At 48.1% G+C, this 26,582-nt stretch overlaps 1 protein-coding gene across 1 annotated transcript in view; it reads left to right on the top strand.

Annotated features, from left to right (window-relative positions):
* PDCD2 (programmed cell death 2) overlaps positions 1-26,582 on the top strand; it is a 323,560-nt gene that overhangs the window by 9,580 nt on the left and 287,398 nt on the right. Inside the window, exon 2 of the mRNA XM_086927106.1 lies at positions 15,380-15,625. Coding sequence (XP_086783232.1) covers positions 15,380-15,625 — 246 coding nt within the window. The remainder of the gene's footprint in view (positions 1-15,379; positions 15,626-26,582) is intronic.

The following is a 26,582-nucleotide window of genomic DNA, read 5'->3' as shown; positions in this document are numbered from 1 at the left end:
TTGTTCCGCCGACTGCGGTTTTCAGCATCCTCTGCTCTCCTCTCCAGGGCTTGTATCCGCTCCATCGCGTCCGTGAGTCGTCCCTCCATTGATTTATGTGCCGGCACAACATCCTTTAGGGTGTCTTCCGCCTCCTTGACCCTGTCCGTCAGCTTCGCGTGGTCCGCTCGCAGAAGCCCCAGCCCCGTCGCCACCTGTCCAATATCGTGATGCAGTGCCTCCTTCGTGGCAGCAATGACGTCCTGCATCAGTTGTAGCTCCGTGGGAGGTTGTGAGGAGTCTTCCGGCGTTTCCGTGGCTGGGCTCCCATCCCCTTTGGGTCCCCTAGGTTTCCCCATCTTGCACCTTCCGTGCGGGTCCGGGCCCCCAAGGCCGGTCGGGTGGCGACGATGTCCCCTGCAACAGGCAGGCCGTTGGCCTCACGGTGGCTCTGCCGCGGGCCGGTCGTCCAGCGGTCCACCGACCCCTCGGAACAGTTTTGTGGGGATCAAATCGGGCACTAGTTGTGGGGATACTGCCCTGGGGCCACTCAGGGCCCTCCTGTCTCCCCGAGAGCCAGGTGCTGGGGGGTCCGCACTGGGGTCCGTGAGGCAGGCTCCGTCTCCACTCCCCCCACTCAGCTCCCCCTCAGGCCCTCCTCACTGTGCAGCAGTGTTGGTGAGCCGGAGCTGCCTCCACCTTGAAGAGAGAACAACCAGGCCCCGAAACCGGGGTATAAAGTTTAGAGCACGTGAATCCGTAGCGGGTGCACCGCCCTCGGCTCTCTGTTCCTGTGTCACACGGGTTTAGTGCGACGGTGCTGCGGCCGGGCCCAATACTCCTCCGGGCCCCTCTCAGATACAGCACCACTGCTCAGTCGGGTCCAGGGACAGTCATCCGCCCATCAGGATCGCTGGCCTTGAAGCTGGGTCCCAGAGCAATCCTCTCGGGTGGGGCCGGGCTGCACCAGGGCAGTTTCTACGCCCGGACTCCTCGAAGAGCCCCCCCAAGGACAAGGCCCGCCGTGTATCGGCCGTTTATGGGCGCTCCGCCAGGGCCTGGGACCGGGCAGCACCCACTGGGGTCGCGGGCCTCAAAGCCGGGGCCCAGATTGATCGCCTCGCGGATGGGGCGGAGCCTCGCCAGGGCACCGCTCGCGACCGGACCTCGCACTGACCTCAGGGTCCGCCGGTACACTGGACAGCCTCAGCCTCTCCTCGGCAGTCCGGCGCTGCGCTTCTCCCCTCTCTCGAGCAGCGAGACCTCAGGGGCGAACTCGTGGCTGTTCTCCGGCGGCCGCAAGTCAGGATGCCGCCATCTTGCGCTCGAGCGTCTCGGGTGCTCCCCGCCCTGCTGCGTCCTCTGTGGTTGTCTCTTCGGCTCGCCACCCTAAACGGGACAGACCTGGGCGGTGTCTCCGGGATCGACCCGATTTCCACGGGGATCCCGGGTCTGGAACAGGATGAACGGCGGATTATGGACAGAGGGTCGGGAGCCTCGCTAGGCTGCGACCGTCTTCATTGGCTGCTAGCCACGCCCCCCTGTCGATAGATCCTATATGTAGATTTAAGGGCACCATGGAAGAAACCCCAAAGTCTAGCGTGGTGGTCTGTCACAGACATTTTCTGGCAGTATGAACAGAAACTGGACCTCCCTCTTCTCAGCCTGTGCACCACTGCCCCACTAGACCACTTCAAATAGGAGCTAAAACTATTTCTGTTAGTAAAGGCACCTTATGATTTGTTTTTAAGATATCTTAACTCTAAGCTTCCCTTTCAATTCTCTTTTTCTTTTCTCTCCTCATGCTCCCCTTTCCACCTTTGCAAACAAGCAAGTTACCTTTGGTGACACCTTTTCTGGTGGATACTCTATCTAACCATGGATTCCTAATCTTCTAATACTCCTAGGTGCCAGACTGGATCTGGAAAGGTTTCACTAGCAATGGTCCCACACGCCTCTCAGCGACGCAGCACTGCTCCAAATTGATTCCGTACCTCCACGAAAATGACAAAGCGAGCTGTATATAACTGCCACCCCTGAGTGCTGGTGTTAGTTTCTTGCATACCTCTTTCTGTGCTCCATGACACAGAGCATGAACAAGTGGAAGTACCAGTGTGCAGATTGTTAACTTGGAATCTTTTTAGATGTTATAAAACAGGCCACTCCCCAAAATGGGGAGGACGGAGAGCAGTGAGGAATTTGCGGTCAGATAAATATCCTTGAGAGAGCTTTATGAAAGGTAAGTAACTTGTTCTGTTGGAGACTTGTAACCACAGATTCTCACCCAGGAATAAATGCCAAAGCAGTACCACCCCAAAGTGGATGGTATAATAGAGTGGATTCAGACCAATAAGTCCAGCAGGCCAGCAGCCTAGCAGATGTCAAGGACAAGTGCTCTGAGTGCCAGAACTGTGGTAACAGCCTTAGGGCCATATGTATCATACTTCCGTTTTGCGAATTCCAAATAGCGAATTTTAAGGAATCGCTATTTGGAATTCGCAAAACGGTATGTATGTACAAAATCGCTATTCAATAGCGATTCCTTCCCATTCATTTCTATGGGCCAGGAGGCCCATAGGAATGAAGGGGCAATTTGCGATTTGCAATTTGCTAATCGCAAATTAGGAATTTTTTCAAGGGTGCAGGGGTGTCTCAAGAACACCCTGCTGCACCCCTGAAAAAGACATTTGGGGGCATATGGCGCACATACATGTCCTAAGGGCATGTATGGGCGTCATATGGCACTTTGGTTTTTTGGAAAAAAGCTTTTTGTAAAGAATTTGCAACTTACCACCAACTAGAAGTTGGTGGTAATTTGCGAATCCTTAATGACATTTTTTGGATTTTTTTTGTTTGATACATTGCATTTAAGGAATCGCAAAATTTACGATTCCTTAAGTGCAATCGCAAAATAAGGAATAGCAAATTTTGCAATTCCTTATTTTGCATCAAACATGTTTGATACATACCATTTGTCAAATTAGCATTCGCAAAGGCCGAAATTCTGCGAATTTCGGCCTTTGCGAATGCTAATTAGCTTGATACATATGGCCCTATGTCCTTTTGGAACTGGCTCTCGGTCCTTCCAGAGGCTGTTTGTGGGCCAGATCTTAATGCAGAGGACTGTCCACCTCCGCTGAGTCCTCTTGTGCACAGACTTCCCTTTTTTCGCCCAAAGACCCGCACAAACAGCTGATTGTCCACAAAGTGTTCCTTGGTACGATCGATGTAAACGTTTAAAGTTTTCTTGGGGTTCGAAGTGGTATTGGGGGTTGCAGCTATAGTGCCTGCAGTTCACTCATGTAATGAACTGAAATAATTGCAATGAGAAAGACTGTCTTTGAGGTGAGAAGACGCAAGGAGCTGCAATTTATTGGCTCAAAGGATGCACACATGAGAAATGTTATGACCAAGTTAAGGTCCCATTGTGGCATCTCAAAGGCTTGGGAGGGAACGATGTGTGTTAAACCTTCAAGAAAACTTATTACAGCAGGTGAATTAAACCAGGACAGTTGGACCGGCAAATGCAAAATGGGCGAAAGCACTAATAAATTATATTTAATAGTGCCCACGAAAGACCTGACTGGTCCACAGACAACAGTAGCAATAAAACTTCTGACAGTTTAATTTGTAAAGAGCCTGTCTTATGAATTCCAGAGCAGGCCACACATTTGTCTTGGTGCCTGAAATAAAGTGACTTCATAGAAGGTCGCCTGGCAGCAAAGATGACATCCTTAACTTCAGTTGGCAGATCAGCCGCTTATTCTCAATGCATGGAGGTTTGTATTATGCATATTTGGATGTAGGATCCTGTCTTGCCTCTGTGACAGAAGATCCTACTGTAGTGGAAGCCTGATCGAAGGGTAGATTTTAATGGACAGAAGTACCAGGTACCACATTCTTCAGGGCCAATCTGGATCTACTAGGATTTAGCACTGGTGTTCCAGATCTTTTTCGGAACTCAGGGTAGGAGGTGGGTGGTACTCTTATTTAGTTTCATTTTAATTCTTATACAGGGCATCACTTAGTAGTAACGGTGAGGCATTTAATTGAGAAATGTCAAAAGACCCAAATGTTCGCTATTGTCTTTTTATGGGATGCTTGCATTACACAGCAATGCTTTCATTGAAACTTTTTGGGCTGGTGATGGGCAAGGCAATGTTTTATTGATTTTCCGTAGTTTGACAATTGATCACTTATGAAACAATTTTTTTTCACTGAGAGGTGGCGAGTTGGAGCTTTAATGTAGCCTTAAATCTTGACTTGAACCAGGGTGTTCTCTCAATAGTATTGTTAGGCTCCATTTGTGCTGTATCACATGTACCCTCAGACTACCTAAATGCTTCCCATGATAAATGTTCCTTTTTAGGATAGGTCAAGTTTATTCTCTTAATGTAGTTATTATTAAAATGCCACCGTCTTTCAAATCTGGTAGTATTTATAGAAAAAGACTGCTAGTTTCCTGGTGTATGATACACAATGAATTCAAGGATGGAGCTGGTAACTTAGCTCAGCGAGTCAATGGGCTTCTGTTAAAATGTATGGGCAACCTGTGGCTCTTGCATTTGAACCTAATCAGATCTGACTCTGCCTTTCATTAACCATAGATCAAGAAAATGTGTCCCGTTGAGTTGGGTAAATCTGCACTTGAATGTTCACTTAAACAAAATGTGCAATCTATCTCAGCATTTTGAATTTTATGGATTGTGTTCTTTTTGTCAGTGGTCAATATTTTAGTTTCACCCCCGACAGTGGCCATCCCACTGCACTTACTGTAAGGTGGATCGAGACCACATCCTCACAATCTATTATTTGATTCAGTAGAACCGTTTTGAGTCACCCAAGAGTTTATACAATTTCTTGGACAATCCTTACACTTGTGTATCACTTTTCCCGCAGACCTACAGTGGCCCATACTCCTGTGCAATTCACAAAGTTTCGATAGAGCAGGACTTGTCCACCACGATTTGATATTTAGCAGGCCAACATTAGACCTAGTGTGAGCAGTAATTTACTGTAACCATAAAAAAATCTGAATTATTGAAAGACAATATATCCTTGGCCAATGGGGTAACACATCCCAATGACATCCTCATGGATGTTTATTCTTAGCTGTGTAGGTGATTAGATTCTATGTTGACTGATCATGCAGGAGTTTTGGCATATGTGATACCCTTGCTATCGTTAAATTATGTGTGGCCGTGGCTGCAAGCGAAGAAAAGATGCCTAGCTGTAGTAGGTAAAATCGAGATGCAAAAATTTTGTATGATGTGATTATGCAACTGAATGTCCCAAATCCTACACATACTCAATATGGTTTTTGCATCACACAATAAAAACAAGCATTTGCAATGTAATAAGTCTCGCATTTATGAGAGTTTGAGCTGTTGGCATTGTAAATGACCATGCCTTTCATTTATGTGTTTTTTTTTTAAACCAGATAAATAAAGGGCATTGTCATTTACAATGCCAATAGTTTGAACTCTTGCAAATGCGAGACCTACTGCATTGCAAATGCGTTAGGAGAGAGGGTGTCAAGCCTTTTCCTGCAGGCAATAGCAGGACGGATAAAGCTCTTTGAGAAAATAATGTTCGGGGGCTGTAATTAAAGCCTACCGAGCAACAACACACGTAACGGGGGATGTCCTCATGGGAGGTTACAAAATGGGAAAAGGTGGTACTAAGAAGGGACTACTAAGTCTATTGACTAATGAAAAGCCACACTTTACAATGGACAATGACACAAGCCAATGAAAAAACTGGGCGGAGAGTGGGCGGAGCTTCACATCCATACCTTCATACAGCATGCCTTTCAGAGCAGCGCATTCACTGCCCAGACTCGACCTAATGATGCATTTTATTGACAAGTGACTTTTACCTGGTAACATGATGTGCTGCCAAGGGTAGACCTGTAACGTTGAGCAGCAAATGAGAGCCTTCCACCCGTACCCTTTATGCACGCTGTAGTGTGAGACGTTTCAGCTAACATGATCAGAAACTAAAATCATGTAGCATATTGAGTTCTCATTTCAACTGCACACAACTTTTCTGGCACATCTGTGTTTTACACTTACACACTTATGAAGGCTTGATGTATAGATTGTGGATTCTTGTTTGAGCTGAAAAGCTTTAATAATATGTGATACTTTTTTAATTCACATTTTCAAAGGTAGACTTTTTTTCTGAAATGCACTTTGACTCTGTTTCATATTCATGTTTTTTCAATTTTTCTCTCAATGAAATTAAAGTAAATGCTATTGTTTTGAGTACTATATATATCTTACAGCTTTTTTTAAGAATGCTTAAATGTTCACGTAAAAGATCATAAATTGATTAGTTATGGGAAGAACCTCTATGGACTGCCTCTGTCCAGTAACTCCTCAATGCACCGGAAAAGAGCAGTTAATAATATGCCATGAAACATTAAATCGATATAAAATGGAGGGCAAATACTGACACACTGACTTTTTGAAACAGTTTATTTCAGAAAAAAATCAAACTTTTAATAGGCACGCAGTCTGGTTAAAAAGTATTGTGTACATGGCTAGTTTTGGGACCATTAGTCCTACTTGCACAGTAATATCGCTCAACACCCAGCTATAAGGTTATTCAGTAGCAAATGTTTCTAGCTCCGTCACAGAACAGGTATGGGCGATTCTTCAGTGAAGGAGTTAGTTCACACATTGATTCATAGATTTATGCATACAGTATGCAAAATATGAACGAGCCCTGGAGAATATTACTGTAAGTCTTCAAACCTTTTGGTTTAACTTCTAGTTGCCCCCACTCCCCATTTCTTGGAATGAGTGTGTAGGAGAGTAGGGTCTGCTTTCCTTTGGTCACCCCACTTTTTGCTTTTTGCTTTTTGCTTCACTGGTTTTCGACTTAATGTGGCTGTAGGCCTGCTAATCAAACCCACAGCCCAGCTGCTCTCTCTCTAAATTCACTAGAATGTACTTTAGGTGCATTACCAATTGGATACTGGGTCACCTTATGAGCCCCTGTACAGTGTACTATAGGTACCCAGGGCATAGGTGCATCCAAAGCCTACCAGGGGCTGCAGCATGTATTATGCCACCCCTGGCTGGCCACTCACATTGACACAACTGGCTGATCACTCAGCTGGGGCAAGGTCGTGTAATCACCCCTTGCTTAGATATAGTATTCCTATATCTAACCTTATATCTAGACACATATACACCTATAAGTCACTCCTATGGCAGGCCTTAACAATCCTGGAGGCAGAGTGCTTGGTTTTATGTGAGATGGTGCTCTAGCATGAGCTGAGCCTGTCTGCAGCTTTCGGAACCATGTCCTTATAGCTGTTCTAGAATATTGTCATACCATATACTCTTAAGTGCATTATGAACCTCGCGGTTAAATGCTAACTTTGGTTTGGCTTTATCAAAACATGTCGAGTAAGGTGTCATATGTTTTGGAATACTACCCCCTCGCCAGTTTTGGCGACGGGGGTAAGATTCCACCCTTCTAGAGGGAGAGGACATGTTGTTCCTAATAATCCCGGTTAAAGTTAACCAGAGCCTCAGCATCACAAAATGGATGCTGCTGCCTCAGACACAAGTCTGCTGGGAGTCCTTCCAGCGAGGGAGGCTTGGACAATAGGTTCCCTGCCTTGGGAGGTGCTAGCACCATCCCAGACAGGCTCTTGTGTATTGGGGCAGGGAGGGCTGAAAGAAATGAGACACTGCCTGGGGCACACAAGGAGTCCCATGCATAGTCCAGTTCAAACCGGTCCTGGGGCTTCCCAGCCCCAGCTCTGGCGTGAAACTGGACCAAGGGAAAGGGGTGTAACCACCCCCTTTCCTGGTCCCATCCATAAGAGTGACCTAGCAGGTAATCCCACCCCTAGATTTGGTATATAGGTAGGAGCTGAGGCCCAAGACTTTAGCTTTAGCTTTATCCTGACTGAAACTTGAAACGAAACTCTGGACCTTCGACATTCTACCTGAAGATAGAAGACTGAAGAATCTCCCTTGTGGTCAAGGAGTGGCCACCCTGTGCAAACAAGTAACATCCAGCGATCAACGGCTTGCTTTGTCGACGCTCCCGCCGGAGCCCGAGCACAGAGCCTGACAAGAACCAGACTTCCAACAGCCCGATCCACGGTCACAGCAAAGCTGAGATCCGTGGAGGCGACGAGAGACGTGGGACCTGCCATCTTGAAAAGTCAGCGACTTGCTTTTTGTGCAGCACCCGAGGCACCCTCGAAGCTGTGCATTGGGGATTGAGAAGCCCCAGCCCCGAGCATCATTTGCACCGAAGATCAGCCCTGCACCCTCCACGAGTTCTGCGTGGGGCCCTTCTGCATTTTCCTACTCAACGCGTCTGTCCGGTCACTTGCCCGTTGGCTAGTGGCCATCTTGATGACGAATCTCTGAATTTCCACAGCTGGTCTGGTTGCTCCAGACTGGCCCTTGCTTCCTTCAAAAGAAGCAGCCCATCAGACCTTGCTGGTCTGAATAAGAAGCCAACTTCGTTTCCTGCGTGGGTTGCCTTTGCCAAGGCTTGTTGACTCCAATCCGGAAGCAGATACTGCCAACAGCGAGGGCCTTCGTGGGGCAGTCAGTGCCTGACTCCTGGTCGTCGTCGACGCCTCCTGGTCCACGTGGCTGCAGAGACAAGCTTCACAACATCACCTGATTGCTTCACGACATCGCCTGGTTCCTTCCTGGTCACTGGCTAGTGACCCAGACTCTGTCCCCTCTGCTTTCAGGTCCTCTTCATCCTCGATCCGCCCTTGGATCCAACCAGGCACTTCTCTCCTGGTCGCCTGCAGCATCTTTCTTCAAGGCTCCATAGGATTCAGCGACGAAACCCGACACACTTTGACACCTATGCACCTGCTTCCTGTGGGTGAGGTAACGCGAGTACTCCGGTGCTCCTGTGGGTATTGACTATCCAACTGTCTAGGTTTCAAGTAACTTTCATCGAGTCCAGTCAGAAGTGCCCTAAAAGAACCAGTTTCCATCTTTTACGTTCCCATTCATTCTCTATGTTAACTCGCGTGTGTGTTGACACTGCACAAGCATCCCGTGGGCCTCCTGCTTCCTAACTCTCGGTAGTTCAGCGTAGCCCCAGTGATTCCCTAGGCCTATTCACTTTCCGTGTAGTGGTCCTTATACCACTATTTTAGTATATGGTTTAGCGTGCCCCGAAGGCCCTACTGTTTTTTGTGCAACTTATTGTATTTTAATTAAATATCTTGTATTGTGCTTGCGCCTCTGACCTCATAAAGAGTTCAGAGGGATTGTCTAGAAATAAATAACATAAATATTTTATATATATCCTGTGTGGTGTCCTTTCATTTGGTATTAAGGGGGTTACATATGGTAAAACAGCTGGCTTCACATGCCCTCTTGAGTTTAGCCTAAGACTGCTTTGTCCATGCTACCCCTAGGATAGCTGGTCTATAAGGTTGACTTTACAACCATCACCATAAGGGTTGTTTGGACTGGTGCAAGGTGCTCACTAGAATAGTGAACATGATAAACCAGGCCAACTTCTCACAGAGTGAAACACGTCTGAACTCAAATGTAAGCATACAGGGATCGGTAATTGTTATTATTTTATTCCTCAAGAGAAATGAGTCATATTTTGCATATCACAATACTTTAGTAATGTACTTGAAATGTTAATTAATTGCAACATTGAGTTTCTTGGCTTGACTGGTATTTTCGTAAACCAGTGTTAATCAGAAGATTTTCAGAACGCATCTGTGTGAGCACCATTGTGTTAATGTTGGATTGATATGTTTCACTAGTAAAACTGCCCCGCACCTCATCCTTCCCGGAGTGTGAGAATAACACAGAGATCATTTTCTTGTATGCATAATTTCATGGTCACTGTATGCTTTTCAATAGTTTGGAGCTGGCCTGGAGAAAAGTCCAAGTCAGAAGAAAATCAGTTTCTTGACCTGCCACTGTGGGGGACCGACACCGGCTGGCGCCAGAGTCCCAACGGAGGGGGGGTGGGGCAGGGAGGGGTTCGGGGTGGGTTATGGTTAGTTTGTTCGGACATGTTGCAATGTTTTATAGGTTTTCACAAGGTAAAGTCATATTATTAGCTGAAGGTGCATGGGTTGCCAGAAGACTGTTACCGATAATACGCCAGATTATGCATTACCCCCCCCCCCCCCTGGTATCACTTGATAGGCAAAACCTGATAGCCCCCTACACGGTGTGCACATGGAATGTTAATGGCCTAGGAGACCGCATCAAGAGAAGTCTGGTATAGGCTTATATGAAACTGGTTCACCTGATATAGTGCTCCTACAGGAGACCCATCTTCGTGGGACTAGGTGTGGTTTCCTGGGTAGTAGGCCTTACATCGTCCTGGCACACGCGGGATACACGACAGGCTCCAGAGGGGTAGCTATTCTAATAAAACGCCCCCCCCCCCCTTTTAGGTTCAACGTACGTGGACAGATGAGCTGGGCACATACGTAGGAGTCAATGGGCAATGGGGCAGGACCGAATTCATGATCATATCGGTATATGCCCCCCCTCAGCTACAGGCCAGGACTTTAAAGGGTGCCACTGACATTATGCTTGAAACCCCGAACGCTCTACTAGCGATAGGTGGTGACTTTAATGACGTAATGCGCCCAGAGGCTGACGGGTCCGGGAACTCCACACGAACAGGGGCCGAAACGCACTTGGCGCCATTCGCTCAATCCTTGGGCCTTGTAGATGTCTGGAGGACAGTGCACCCACGAGACACCTGCTTCTCCTACTTCTCAGGGGCGCATCAGGTGTATTCTAGATTAGACTACATTTTCGTGACACTGGGCCTCAAGGGACAGATCAGAGGGGTTGAATATAGAGCCCGTGGTCTATCTGATCACGCACCACTGGAGGTCAGTATAGGGAGGGATGGAGTTGGACCCTGAGGGGAATGGCGCCTTCCGGTGCGGGAGTTGCAAAATAAGGAGTTACGCCAGGGCCTTCGGGCGGATACAAAAGTTTATTTAGTTGAAAACGCGGGCTCAGTCCAATTAGGGGTTGGTGCTCTGGGAAGCGTACAAGGCGGTCCTCAGGGACCGGGGGCAAAACAGACTATCATGGGCGAAGAAAAAGGAGAGGGAGGAGATGGACGAATGCGAAGCTCAGATTCTTGCCCTCGAAAAGCTGTGCCTGACCCACCAGAATGAACACTATAGGCGTCGTCTGAAGACGCCCAACTTAACTATAAGGCCTTAGCGACCCAAGAAGCAAAGACGCACAGATTAGCTACGCTCCACAGATTATATGACGTCAGTGACAAGTCGGGAAAGCTGTTGGCGTGGCTCAGTCGCAGAGAAATGGAAGCTCGCTGGGTCGAAACCATTACAGATGAGGCGGGCGCACAGATACGTCTAGACGAGGGGATAGCAGAGGCGTTTGCCGCCTACTATGGCGCATTTTATGAAGCCCGGGACCTGCTGTGAGACCCCGGCTATAATGGAATACCTGGAGGCGGTAGCAGTGCCTCACCTATCAGAGGAAGACAGGGACGGTTTAGAAGCGGACCTTTCACTTGAAGAAATCCGTCAGGCTATCACCAGGCTGAGACCCGGTAAAACACTGGGAGCAAATGGTCTACCGGCAGAATTTTTCAAACTGGGATCGGACCTACTGGCCCCACATTTCCTATCTCTTTTTAAAAGCGCGATTGAGGAGGAGACCCTTCCCCCTGATCTGCGCAGAGCAACCATTGTTCCTATACACAAACCTGGGTAGCCACCGATGGAATGCGCTTCATACCGTCCCATTTCCCTCCTAAATATGGAAGCGAAGATCCTAGCAATGGTACTGTCCCTACGCATGAGATGGGTCATTACGGAGATGATAGACTAGGACCAAACCGGTTTTATGCCCGGAAGGGCGACCCGGATGAACCTGCGCCGAACCCACAATTGGATGATGGAGGCGCTCCGAACCCACAATTGGATGATGGAGGCGCTATCTCGCGAGCAACACCATCTCTTTCTTTCCCTAGACGCCGAAAAGGCGTTTGACGCGGTCCACTGGCCTTTTCTTGAGGCCACACTAATTAGATTTGGATTTGGGCCAGTGTACTGGAGCTGGGTGCGCCTGCTGTATATGGCCCCGGCGGCGCGAGTGAGGGTGAACGGTCGGCGGTCATGCGAATTCCCAATACAGAGAGGCACCCGGCAGGAATGCCCACTCTCCCCGCTCCTATTCGCTCTCACTATAGAAGTAATAGCTTGTGTGGTGCGGCAACATCCAGATATACGAGGATTTAGACTGTCAGCGGCAGACGTGGCAGAGAAAAAAATTTCCCTGTACGCTGACGACATACTCCTGTACGTTACCGACCCTGAATCTACCCTCCCTATCCTTTTTGAGGCGCTAAACACGTACGGCACATATTCAGGATACACCATCAATTGGCACAAATCGGTTATATTCAGTCCCAAGACTGGATACGATTGGCCATCTCTACCCCACACCCTACAGGTGGCAACCCATGGTTTTAGGTACTGGGGATCTTTTTAACACCGGACAAACAACGGTCATATAAGGAAAATATGCACCCTATCCTCCTATCCTTTAAAGAAGATGCCCAATGCTGGAGGACACTTCCCCTTACCATACTAGGCCGAGTGGCCATGTTCAAAATGATCACGCTCTCAAAATTCCTGTATACTCTCCAAAATGATAACCCCCCCCCCCCGTGCAGCAAGTGTACCAAGCGATTAACGCGGAACTGAGGTCTTTATTGTGGTTAGGAAAACAGCCCAGAATTTCCCTCGCCACGCTATGCCGCAATCAGTACAATGGGGGAATATCCCTCCCAGACATTTAGGCATACTACCGAGCAACGCACCTCACCCCGATCTCAGACTGGCTTCACACAGAAGCAACTCACCCCACTTACAGGTTAGAACGATAAGAAATGGGAAAACACACTCCTCTCTATTACCTATATGGGGGAAAGACACGCACGGGACTGCCCCCGGCCACCCAGACGACTATCGCACTGTGGCACAGTGCACACAGGACCATGGGTTGGCACCGCACACCCACGAGACAGACACATTATGGCACTGCACGTGGTTACTCGAAATACATAAGCTGCGCGGCTTTCAAGCGTGGGACAACCTGGGCATATCCACTCTGGGGGATGTAATGACGGCCACCTCCTTCAAAAGTTTCAAACACTACGAGCAGATTTCGGACTTGGCACCACACAACACTATAGGTATCTACAATTGAAACCTGCATGGAAGGCAGAAGGCCTCTTCCCATCCCCTTTGCAAGACTACGCGCTGCTAGAGTAATGCCCCGGACTGTTTGACAAAACTGAGGGAGACGTGGGAAAGTAATCTGGGGCCCTTTGACACCACGGACTGGGAATCGACACTTATGCATCCCCGGGAGGTGGCAATCAAGTCCAGACTCAGACTTATACAATATAAAATCTTACATCGGATCTACTACGATAGGGCCCGGTTGCACAGGATGGGTAGAGCTGTGGACCCGTGTTGCCTGAGATGTGGCCATGAACAAGGAGACTTTTATCATACTATATGGGACTTCCTCCCTATTCAGGTATACTGGGAGAAAGTGACGGTGGAATTGGGAAAGGTGCTGAACGAAACCCTACCACTAGACCCAAAATTTATCCTCCTAGGCATACCAGGGGACGTGGATCTAAGTCGTCCTCACTTCATCTTTGCAGCCCTGGCCCTGGTTGTAGCTAAAAGGGACGTCGCCAGGAAGTGGGGTTCTGCACAGGGACCACAAATAGAGGAGCGGAAGACTGGGATGGACCTATACATGGCAGCGGAAAGGGTCACATATAAAGCTAGGGGCTGCCCCAAAAAAATTGAAAAAAATATTGGGTAAATGGAGAACGTACTATGGCATAGATGGAGAGATAGATCAACGATCCCAGGGATATGGACACGCGCCATGAGGCTGAGTGGCGGTGTGGAGGCACATCTCACTAATCAGCGAAAGGGATTGAGGGGCCAAGACACGACTGATGCAAAGAGTGAGGCGGGATGGGGTGGTGATGGGCGAACATTCCATGAAATTCCTGTTGTGCGACAAGGGTCTGATGGTGATGAAATGTATTCAGCGCAATTGATTGACTTTATTGCATACCTTTTTATTGTTTATGGTTTGTTATACACAGTGCAGAAAAAATCAATACAAATATATATATATTTTTTTTAAAGTTGCTTTTGCGATTCTTGAATAGAGAATTGCACTGAATGTAGGATTTGCAAAAAAGATTGTGAATCTTACATATTCCTTATTAGCAAATCGCTAATTGCGATTCACTATTGAGGAATATCTTCCAGTTTATTCCTATGGGCCTAGAGGCCCATAGGAATGAATAGGATTGCATTCGCAATTTGCGAGTGCCAAATAGGTGCTCGCAGGTTGTGCATGCAATTTCAGGGGTGCAAGGGTGCCAAAAGGACACCCTGTTGCACCCCTGGAATATGCATGTGTGCACATGTGGCGCGCACTCATGCCATAAGGGCGTGTATGAGCGCCACATTCCACTTACAAAAATGCAAAAAATTTGAATTTTTAAAGGAGTTAGCAGATTACCACCAACTAGAAGTTGGTGTTTATTTGCAATTCCTTAAAGCCAGGTCGCAATTTTTTTATGCTTACTGCATTGCATTTAAGGATTGCAAATTGCGATTCTCTAAATACATTCGCAACATTTGTGAATGCCTTTTGGGATTATACATCCCAAGAGGCTTTTTCCCGTTCGCAAACGGCAGATTCTGCGAGTCGGCCCGTATGTGAAAACGCTTGATACATCTGACCGGAAGTGTTATTTTCATCCTTTTACTTTTTCGGTTCTCACATCCAATTTTATTGTTGTTTTAATGAGGAACGTGATGTAGTGTGTAAGTGTGTAGCGTGCCTGTCGCTTGATTTGCATCACTTGTAGTGGCAGGAACACTGTTCTGCTCAAGCCTCCCTCGAGTCTAGCCTATGTACAATATTGTATACTCTAAAACCACCCTTTGCGTTCTGCAAGCGGTCGCCCTAGAAATTCCAAGCTGTTGAGTTATTCACTTTTGGGATCTTCTCCGGCCAGTCGCAGTGCTCTGTGGGCTTCTTCATTTACAAATAAACTAAGCTTAATTACAAAAAAAAAAAAAATCCGTTTCTTGAACTAAAACAGTTCATTTTAATCCATCATGAAAGATGTGCATATAGCACAGTCATAATTGTTGTTGAAATTATGGTTACACATAAAGGCCAGTTATTAAGGGCAAATTAATGAAATGATAATGTCTTACTCGCACAATCCTTTCTCTGATTATATGTATATTTAAATTGAGCCTAGTCTAATTCAGGATTTTTCAGCTGAAAAGGAATGTCTATTGATCCTTTTCTTGTATCAGTTTTTAGAAATCAGCTACAGCGACGGAATGATACGTACTCCTATGATCCACCACCAGACAACCCTACTCCAGAGGAAATAGCTTGCAGCAGCCTGAGGCTAAAATGTGGAGCCCATTTGTGTAGGGTTTGTGGCTGTATTGCACCAAAAGCATGTTCAAAGTGCCACTCTGTTCACTACTGCAGCAAAGACCATCAAGTGGCTGACTGGAAGTTTGGACATAAAAAATTGTGCTCTGTTCAGGCAGGTAAGTGAGACCTCTGAACTGGGCACAGTTCCATGAAAGTTAGTGTCCGGATTGGAACTGAAAATCCCAACAATTTAACAACAAAAAAATCTGTTTATATGTATCCATTGCCTGCTTTAAACAAGTGGAGGAGGTGTTCCAAATTTATCTTAACAGGGTTGCATCTGTTTGTTAAAGCTGCACTGTAATACATTGGGTAATTGGTTGAGGGAGGAGCAAACCCCACTCAAGCAACAACCACAGTCCTTGTCAGGATGAACCTCAAAAGTCACTAAATTAACATGTGCTTAACTCTCCAGTAGCTTGGCACAAAGTAGTCAGACTTTTTTTAATGACAATATTTTAATGGAAGTAAATACACTTTATTTCAGTAGAAGACCATGAAAGCAATATAAAACAGTTAAAATGGACCATTCCCAAAAATTCATCACAAAACCCAATTAATTTACAAGATTGACGTTAATATAACAGAAAATATAGTGACTTGAGACACTAGGCGCAAAATAAGCATCTCCTGGGATGTCTTAGCGCACAGTGTTACTGTCTCCTATTCCCCGTAACAATATATGAACTTACATGTGAACCCCTATTTCTTAGGTCGGTCAAATGGAATTGAAATACAGAAGTTATGATAAACGTAGCTAAAATGAGTGCAAATAAATTATTTCTATCAAAAAGCCTTACGATAGTGTGCAAAATGCGATATAATAAAATGGATCTATGGTACCATTACTACTACAGAACCTCAAACCTTGACTTGGGTACATATTAAAATCGCGTGCCCACCGCATGCCACTTGCCTGTTACCGGCTAGGGGGACTGCAGGTCCCAGAAGCCTCTGCTCTGCTTCGTGGAGGGAGGGCCACAACGCGCTATTAAAGCGGCAACAATACACCGCGGTGTGGGACGCGCCCAGGCCTAGGGCAGACCCGTCATTGCCAGGAAGAGGCAGGGCAGGGCCCACCCCCCTGTGGGCTAGGGGTACGGGAGGACCGGAATAACAGGCGTGGAGGCCGTATGTAGTGCGCTATTGCAGCTGTTTTTATTGTTCTCACACAGGGAAAACAAGAGGGATTGGAAGGAGGTGAGGCTGGATGGCTGGAAGTTCGTTCTCGTCCGTATAGGTGAGAAGGTCTTCGGATTAGGTCTTAAGGCCGGGGTCCGGTGTCGCCTCGGAGGTGAAAAGAGAGAGAAAAGGGCAGTTAGTCCTTGACTGTTTATGGACCATCGGAGTACTGTCACCATCCACTGGGTTGTGAAGGGGTCAAAGAGAACGTGAGGATGAGGAAAAAGAGGGGTTCAAGGATCAGAGCAGACGAGATGGGGTAAAGAAGAGCATGCAGCGGTCAGGAAGGGGTGCAAGGGCTATAGTACAACGGGCTAAGTGGAGTGAAACCTTACGTATATACAGTGCAGCGGTGTATAGTCTGTGAGGGGGTCTATATACAGCTAGTATACACGTATTTACAGGGAGACACGGAGAAAAAGGTAACCGTGTACTCACGTGCCCCGCCGCAACTCTCCAGTGAGTTGCGGCCGCTCTCCAACAACCTCCGGAGGACACCACCAGTCTTCGGTCCAGATGTCCTCCTCCTCTTCGCTTCCGCTCTTGCTCTTTCCGCTCTCCGTCCCAGGTTCTCCGCACACTGTCTCCTGCCACGAGTCCGCTGCATTGAACTCTCCTCTCTTCGTCGTCGGCTTTTCTGTGTGTCGGGCTGACTATGGGGGCGGGACTTCCGGGGTCAGCTGAGTTCACTTCCGGGTTGTTGGGTGATGCCGCTGGTTGCTCTGTGACCTGCATGGGAAAAAAGAGAGGAGGAGTCCTGGTCGTCAGGGACGCAGGAGGGTCAGTTGTCATGGAATCCCTGCTCGAGGGCTGCGCTGCAGGGTTGCGCGGCGCTCCCCTTCCACACCCCCTTACATCTGGTATCCTCTAAGCCAACTCCAGGTCGTCACTTGATACTTAAGGTACTGTGCCTTTTTCCCTTCCCTTTTTCAACTTGCTGTTGTTGATCAAGGTCTGAACCCGTACTTCCCTGCTTACAAGCAAGCTGGGACTGCCCCTTGACTTGCCTTGGGTCACTGAACATTGTTATGGACTGCTCTTGTTGTCGCTGGCTGTCTGTTTTGTTTTTTCCATTACTCTGCTAGTTGTGGGAGTACGTTTTAATCCCTGTCCTTGCATAACTAAACATTTTTTTGAAGACCATTTTTTTTCTTTGATCTTAAACAGCTCCAGCCACAGAGGCAGCAACTTTGGGCATTCACTGCTTGGCACAGCTAGGGCAAAAAATCCCCCTGCCTACTACCACCTTGATGTAATATTCTGGAAATAACTGCTGGCAAGTGGATAGGTTGTAGCTGGTTACCATCTGCGGCAGTCTGCTGTCCAAAGCTACAGATGGATGGGGAAGAGAAAAACTATGGAGGGTCCCGGGGGCGGTCAAAAGGGGAAAGGGGAAAAAAGTCAGAAAATCAATGAAAATTCCAGGAAGTAACTGTGCCCTAGAACGTTTTGATCTCATAGATAGTCTGATTAGCGAGTGTGAAGTTATCTTAGAAGCTGAACCAGATACTCCCTCACGCACTTCTTCTAGCGAACCCTCTCTAGTTATTATTATCCCCAGTCGCCCTCCTGCCATCCCAGTGATTGTTCAAAAAGTAATTCCCAAAGAGTACCCCTCGACACAATTCAGAGGCCCCATTCCAGACCGTGAGGGTCCACTCTTCACCCTACAACTTTTCAAGGTACTTCTAGTAGCACAATGTCACAGCCAGAATCCATCATCTCTTGTTGAAATAGATTTACTCCTCTTTTGGACCTGGCTGGTGACCCTGAGGGAAACAGCCCCCAGCAGCTCTCTGTCGCATTCAATGAGACCTCATCTGCACCACACTTAGAATCCCAGAATATACATCAACAACTCATTAATACACTTAGGGCTGAAATAGGGAACAAGAGATGATGATTGAGGGTCTCCCCACCTTAGTTAAGTCCTTAGTGCAGAAGATCTTACCCCCCCCCCCTCCCCCAATTGCTTTTTACATCTGTATCAGAAGCTCAAACACTATCCCCGGGTAATCAATGCATATCGCACCAGGCTAATACTGGTGTAAGGGATCCCGCCTTTTACGGGCACATCCAGTCGAACTCAACCATCGCCCTTCACACCCAACTATCATTAGAACCCACTGCCAAACGACTTACTTGTTCTTCTAACCCAGTGGCCACGCTTGGTTCCCTTAGTCACCCTGGGACTAAAAAAAAACCTTCCACCCCAGGGTCAATCACTGCCATGCAATGCTTGGACTCTACCGACTACCTCAAGTTTGACAAAAGGAAAGGGCATGATTCTTTGACCAACAGAGCAATCCTCTGGTTTCGCTATGTCAGGGGCTCCGTTCGGTGATCCGTGGTGATATTATCCAGGCACGGAGGTGTTATTCTCCTGTTCCGACATTAGATTGCATTGAATTTACACTGAAAGGGACAGACCTGGCTGAAAACCTCTTCGCCCTGGAATACCGGACCTGCTCCCCCAAAACCTCCTCAATCCAATTAAAGTGCTTTACACCCTTTGAACATAGCAAGTTGCTTGCACCCCAACCATCTGGCCAAATAGATTGCGACTCTAGCTTAGAAGCCACTGATTGACTCCCGAAGGAAGAATATTTGCATCCCGGGTCTCGTGCTACCCTACTCTCTTGTGTAGATAGTTGCTTAACATCTGTGGATTGTCGGAAGGTGCCATACTCAGGGGAAGACAGACCTCTAGCAGAATTAGGTATGTGTAACGTCTCTAATAACAGCAGTAGGATGGTGGGTGCAGACCATCGCACAAGTCACATCTCCCAGGTTCCATCCCAGGCTCCAACTGGCCATTGTCCCCCCCCCCCCCCCCCCCCTCCCCCATTCCCCCCCCCCCCATCTCAAATGTTGTAGCGCCTCCTAACCCAGACCCCCGCTGGCAACTTAGGGTGATATCATGGAATGTGGCTTGGTTAAATTGCAAAATGACATATCCTCTCTGGAATGATCTAATTGAGAGTTACAACATCTGCATTTTTCAGGAGACTTGGAGTTTGATTGCCCTATTTAAGTTGGGTTTCGTATGGAATTGTTCACCAGCAACAACAATAGGGAGAGGGTGCCCAACAAGAGGCTTGATTATTTAGGTGAGCATCGCTTTGTGTTGTCAGATTACTCTTCACTCAAGCTCAAGCCCAGATATGTTTGGGCTAGGCATTAGGGGACCAAAGGGGGGAGCTCATATTGACTTGTTCAACGTTTATGTGAGAGGGACAAAAGGTGGTAGGAGTTCACCCACTATCACCCGGCTGGAAGAAATCTTATCAGATGCTCACCTCATTCCAGAGTGATAGTAGCGGGCGATCTTAACCGCACTTTCGAACCACTTGAGAAAAAAAAAGACCTGGTAGGCACTGAGGCTGGTGACACCAAATGGGCTGTCCTCTCCTTAAACTTGCCTCCAGTCAAAAAATGGACACAGATGGCACTTGCCCTTAATGTTGAGTTCGGCCTAAGGGCAGTAATTGGCAGAACACCCTCGGATTGGCAGGGTGCCAACACATACAACAGAGCCAGTTTCCCGGCTCGACTACATTCTTCTCGATGTCAGGCTCTGGGGAGAGCTAGTTGATATGAGCGTGGGCAACACCACAGAGAGTGACCATAATCCTCTCTGTTTAAGTATGAACCTTCTGTGGGAAGCTTCATATTATCTCAAAAGCAACCCACCTTCTACACTCACCAGGGAAATTCTCCCCTCGAATAATAGCAGATCCCTAAAATGGCGGAAGGTAGCTCTGCAAGACCGTAAGATTCTAGGCATTCAGCATGACCAGGCAGTAGGCATATTAGAGCTCCAGTCTGTGGTTGCCAGTGAAAGTGGATTGGCATATGCAACTACGGTTCACTCCCACACCTGTGACCGAATTATTGTTCACTTTACAGCCCTTAGATTGCACCGTAAGTCCAATAAGTCCTCAAGAGGGGGTCACTCCAGGTACCCAAATGACTGCAGACATGAGTGAACCCTCTTGGCTGCAACAATTGGGGATAAGAACTGCCCCCTGATCTGAATCGTCAGGAAGTGCTATAAGGCCACCTTGCACTCGACAAAGAAGGCATGGGATGAATCTCATGGGCAGCAACTTAGGGAAGCAAGTGTAGCAAAGGATGACCACTTATTTTGGTCTTTAGTCACCTGGGGCAGTAAAGTAGGAGTGCACCGGAGACCAATCTAATTTCTGCCCAAGCACGGTACGATCATTTCCGGGGGCTCTACTCAAGCCCGTCGGGTTTGTCCCCGGTGGAGATGGCCGAGTCTGTTGGACACCACTCGACTGATGAGCTTTCTTCCTTGGGTGAAATTGAGGCCACAATAGGCTGAATAGTACCGTCCAAGGCTGTAGGACAAGACTGCATACCGGGTGACCTATTTCTATCCGGTATTTCAAATTGGGCCTGCCACATTCTTCTCTTGGCAAATGCAATAGCTAAAGGCGCCCCAGTCCCCGGGTCTTGGAAAGGAGCAGAGGTGGTCCCAATTTATAACAAGCATTTGCAATGCAAAAGGTCTCGCATTTACGTGAGTTTGAGCTGTTAACATTACAAATGACAATGTCTTTTATTTTTGTTTTTGTTTTTAGTACATAAAAGGCATTGTCATTTAAAATGGCAATAGCTTAAACACGTGTAAATGCGAGACCTATTGCATTGCACATGCTTGTTTTTTTAGCGCAACAAAATGTAAATATCTGTAAATCAATTGTACACATTTTTGAAACATCAGCAGTTAGGAAAGCACGCCTGAAGTGTGATGGAAACAAATGTTTAATAGGACCAAAACAAATGATCCTTAACTTGGGATGAGTAAAAGATAAACATTTGTTGAAACCGGATTGTATGTGAGCTATATAGTTCTATCAGTAAAATTGCATCAGTGCAACGTTTGCAGCCTTATCAATGGATACACGATGTCTGTAAATGAAAGTGTGCTATATCACATGATGCTTTTAATAACCTATTCTTCATAATGCGCTCTATGCTCCATACCACACCTTGACCAGTCTCCTAAATGGACTTGTACTTTATGAAACGCTTGGATTGGTCGCGGTACCTATGTGTTAATTGCCGCAACATTGTTGGCAGCATCCCCCACCCTGAAAATCGTTTCAGCTCCACTGATCTTAAGAGATGCAGTTCTGATCTGGTGGACATGTACACAAGACACTCAACCACAAAGATCAAATGAGCACTCAGTGGCACATACTGATAAATATGGGTGACTGCTGGGGTGTGGTTGCAGAGAGTCCAGGGTCTTTACTTTGACCTGTTACAGAGGACGTTCGATGCTTGTTACCTGGATCCCCACTTCAAGCAGTCCCAATGTAATGACTGTTGATTGCCTAATGTGTATGTGTCTGATGTGTATGAATCTGCTGTGTGTATCTGTGTGTCTGATGTGTGTGGATGTGATTTGTGTGTGTGCTTTGGTATTTGCCTAAGGTTTATGCGTCTGATGTGTATGGATGTGTTGTGCGTGTGTGTCTGAACTGTGTTTTGTGTGTGTGTTTGTTTAGGTGTTTGCCTGGTTTTTAAGTGATGTGTATGGATGTGATGTGTGTGTCTGTTAGTGCATGCATATGTGTGAGTGCGGGCGTAAAAGGGCCAGTGTTCACAAAGAGTCTCTGCATCATCACAAAACCAACAGGTATCAATGCGACCAACTTCCCTAGTAAACTCTCTTACTGTCTGAGATAGTTAGTAAAGCCAAGCGCAATCTCCCATGCAGAGTACTCAACAGGAGATGTCTCTTGGTCCGTCTCACCTCGCACTTACACCGGACACCAAGTTTATATAAGCCAGGACACCGGCCCCTCCCTGGCCCCGAGGTCAAGTCAGCCCCTCGGCACCAACCCTCTTCTCTCCCCCGCAACACACCATTAAACCCGTTTAGTGACAGAGTGTTGTCTGATCTGAGGCATTTTAAGAGCTTTGCAAGCGACATAATACAACTATTTCAGAGCACACCCTCGGGACCCAGGTGCATACAGCATACCCTTGTCTGATTCCGAAGGGGCCTCAGAGGGCAAAGGGCAGCAGCCTGCTTAGTGCTAATATCGGCCCCACTCACCAGCCCTCCAACAGAAATATACATATCACATAAATAAATAGACCAGACAACTTGTTGATGGGAAAACGTTGCTGCAGGTTTATTAGCCTACCTACTATGCCAACATGGTGGGTTATCTTACAGACGATCCAAAGGCAAGCCGCCCCTCGCAGCTTACCACCTGATGAGCCAACTTGCATCGCGGCCTTGGCCAGATGGTGCTTAGCGGTTGTGGTGAGAGGATAGCCCCTCCCACATCTGGTGAACCATTGGTCCACCCTCTTGCTCACACACCCCCCTACGAGGGGCGAAGCGTTCAAGCGACCCCCGGTTGTACAGGTTTCCAACCACCCGTAGGATAACAGGGCGCCGTCGCACCCCAGGGTCCACCACACAGATCTCCTGGAGATATTAGGCCTCGGCACCCTTTGTGCTCCTGGATAGGGTACTCTTGAGTACCTTTCCGCCTCTGGATCATCCTGTAACTCCGCCACAGCCCTGGGTGTGGCGACCGCCGCAACCAGGGCCCCCCACCTTTGCCCGCACTCCTACTTACAACCGCCCCTCTCAATGCTTCCTCAAGGTCTAAGAGTAACAAATCCATGCCCACCCTGGAAAGATATCCTCCTCCTCCTTCCTCCTCAAAGCATCCTGTGGATTTGGCGTGCAGCTCCCCATGTCTTATGAATCCAAATCCCATCTGATCTGTGAATTTACGCATTGCGCAGTTGACTCTCCTGCGCGCCACCTCCAACGCTTGACCTGAGCGAGCCCCATGCCACACTAGCCGTGGCGTGATCTCCCACCACCACAGTTCACAGGTCCCGAACATGCTGCTTATTTTGCACAGGGTCGCCTTCATGTCCCGCAGCAATGTCCTTTTTGCTCAGTGCCAGTAGGTCGTTCCACCCCGGGTGTAGAACTTACACGTCTGGAGGAAGGGAGATCCTACCCAGTTCCCGCAGCGTGCCCAACAACCCATTCCATCGCAGGCCCGGGAATCCCAGCCAAAGTATCTCTGTGTTGTAAAACCCATGCTTTCACTTCCTGATTTCAGACCACTGTGCCAATCTGGAGACACCCGAGTGGCCCATCACCCAGACCTTTGTTCCTGGTAAATAAAGAGATGTGATGTAGCCAACTTGTTTTATTAAACACAGACCAAACCCCACTGCAATCGAATATACATCACACAACATGCTGCTGCCAGTCCGGAGGACCGTGTTCTGGCAGCTCCATAACTTTGGTTGCCACAGGGCGTACCGTATTTGAATTACATGCCCCTAAAACAACTATGGATTGCCCCCCCCCAGGCGGTGTCCGTTGTCAGACCTGACATCTCTTGAGGCGCTCATGGTCTAATGTATCTTTTGAAGCAGTGGGATTACCACCGCCCCACCTGCTTGATACCCTCCGCTGGCAAGCCTTCATTGAATGCTGTGGTTGCTGCGCCTATGCGAAAGGAATTGCTGCAGAAACGCTTGCTCGGGTCATTCTTGCCAGACAGCGCCAGACATGCGTGCATTACGTGTTCTACCTGATACTTAGTGAGGGGGGTGCTGTCTGCATGGATGAGAAGGTAGCCGTCTGTGGACTGGCGTAACGCCAGGTATGCGACTGCTAAGCTGACTGGGCAATACTTGCTTACTCCCAAGCTGGGCAACCAAAACACCTTTCCTTCACCCCTCTGATCAGTCTTTGATTTCCTTAGCGTAATTTTGAGTGCATCGCCAGAGTGTGACACATCCTGCATCTTCAATGCCACTCCTGACGTGTCGTTCTTTACTCTAGCAACCGACTCGCTAATCCTGAATGCCCCAAAGAACGCCATGCTGAACGTAGTTGCAAACAGCGCCGCCTCAAAAGCCGAGCTAGTGGGCTTGTGCACCCAGTCTATCATCTCCTGCAGTGTTTGAAAGTCTATGGGTGATCTAGTGTCCGGTGCCTTTGGTTCACTCCTAGCCCACCCTTTTAATAGTGCCCTAATCACGAAGGCCTTGGTTGGGTCTGATTGTCCCCTTAGCGTAGCGTGGTGGCTGATGGCTGCTAGGTGGCCTGAGATCCAAGAGTGGCTCTTCTTGCTGTCCTTAGCCCACTTAATACTAATGAGGCCCCGCAGTCCTCCCATGCTCCTACTGTATTACAGAATTTCTGAATGCATGCCCTCTATCTCTTGTTTGTCTTTGGTGCTAATGACAGCTCCCCCAGTCCCCTCATTCGCCTTTCCACTTCAACAGGTACCAGAGATGTGCCAGGAAGGGGGGTCGCCTCCTCTCTCGCTCTCGGCCATGCTTCCTGGAATCGGCGCCACTGAAAACGAGAGAGAGAGCCTCAGCCGCAATGTTCTGTGTACCCTGAATGTGACGCGCCCTGCATTCAACATTATTGAACAGACACGCCCGCACCAGCTCCCTTAGAAGGCACAAGACCAGGTGGCAACTTGCAGAATGAGAGTTTATAGCCTGCACCACTGCCAAGTTGTCTGACCAGAAGAGAACCCTTTTGGCTGACAGTACTGCAGGCCACAAGTGTAACACCACAACAATGGGGAACCACTCTAGCACCGTGATCTTAGCCGTAACCTTTTTCTTGTGCCAAGCATTGGGCCATTTTTCTGCGCACCACTCCCTGTCCAAAATGGCCCCAAACCCTTGCCTACCTGAAGCATCCGTGTATAGCGCTAGATCCAGGCTGCCAGCCCAGGGGGCCCTCCAAATCACTGAACCATTGAATTTGGCCAGGAACTCCGCCCACATGGCCAGGTCATGCTGCATTCCTTTACTCAGCTTCACCATGTGGTGTTTCTTAGTGACCTTGGCGGTGGCCCTGGCCAGTCTCCTGGCAAACACCCTACCCGCTGGGATGACTCTAGCTGCAAAGTTCAATTTTCCCAAGATGCCTTGAAGGCACTCCAGGGAGGCCCTGTCTTGCCCAGCCAAGGTTTGAATCTGATTCGCAAGGTCGCGTATTTTATCTGCCGGTAATCTGGACTCTCCTGCAATAGTATCAATCTCAATCCCCAGGAAAGTTAGCACCTGCGCTGGCCCCACTGTCTTACCAGGGGCGAGAGGGACCCCTAAATGCCCAGTTAGTTGTTCAAAGTCTGCAAGGGCCTGTAAACAATGCTGTGTTCCATCACTCCTGATGAACAAGAAGTCGTCAAGGTAATGAGTCACCACTTCCACCCCATAGGTGTCTTGAAGGGCCCATTGTAAGAAACAACTGAACGCTTCGAAATACGCACAGGACACAGCGCAACCAACCCATGGGCATGCATTTGTCAGAATAGTACTTGCCGTCTAGCTTGAAGCCCAGCAGGTGATGGCTGCTCGGGTGGACTGGTAGTAAACGGAAAGCAGATTCAATGTCTGCCTTGGCTAACCAGGCCCCTCTACCCGCCCTCCTGACTAGGTCCAAAGCATCGTCCAGCGTACAATATGACACAGAGCATGTGCCCTCCTCCAATCCATGATTAACAGAAGCCCCTTCTGGGTAAGAGAGATGATGAATTAATCTGAAAGCACCTGGTTCTTTCTTTGGCCCCACCCTGAGGGGCGATACCACAAAGGTTTCCAACGGGGGAATGCAGGAATGGTCCCCCCACCCGGCCCAAAGACCTCTCCTTTTCTACTTTTGCGCGAACTACCTCCGGTTGATCTCTTGCTGATCTGAGGTTGTCGGCTTCTCTGCTGCCCAGGGCACCCACGTAAGGGATCCTAAAGCCTTCATGAAACCCAAACAGCAGCCAACGGCTGTCTGTCACGTTGGGATACCGTCTAAGAAGGGGGTAATGTTGTCCAGGCTTACTGGGGAACAGC

Source organism: Lissotriton vulgaris, chromosome 6, assembly GCF_964263255.1.
Source record: "Lissotriton vulgaris chromosome 6, aLisVul1.2, whole genome shotgun sequence".
NCBI classification, from domain to species: Eukaryota; Metazoa; Chordata; class Amphibia; order Caudata; family Salamandridae; genus Lissotriton; species Lissotriton vulgaris.
The sequence above is the reverse complement of the archived record's forward strand: the minus strand, read 5'-3'. Positions and strand labels throughout refer to the sequence as shown.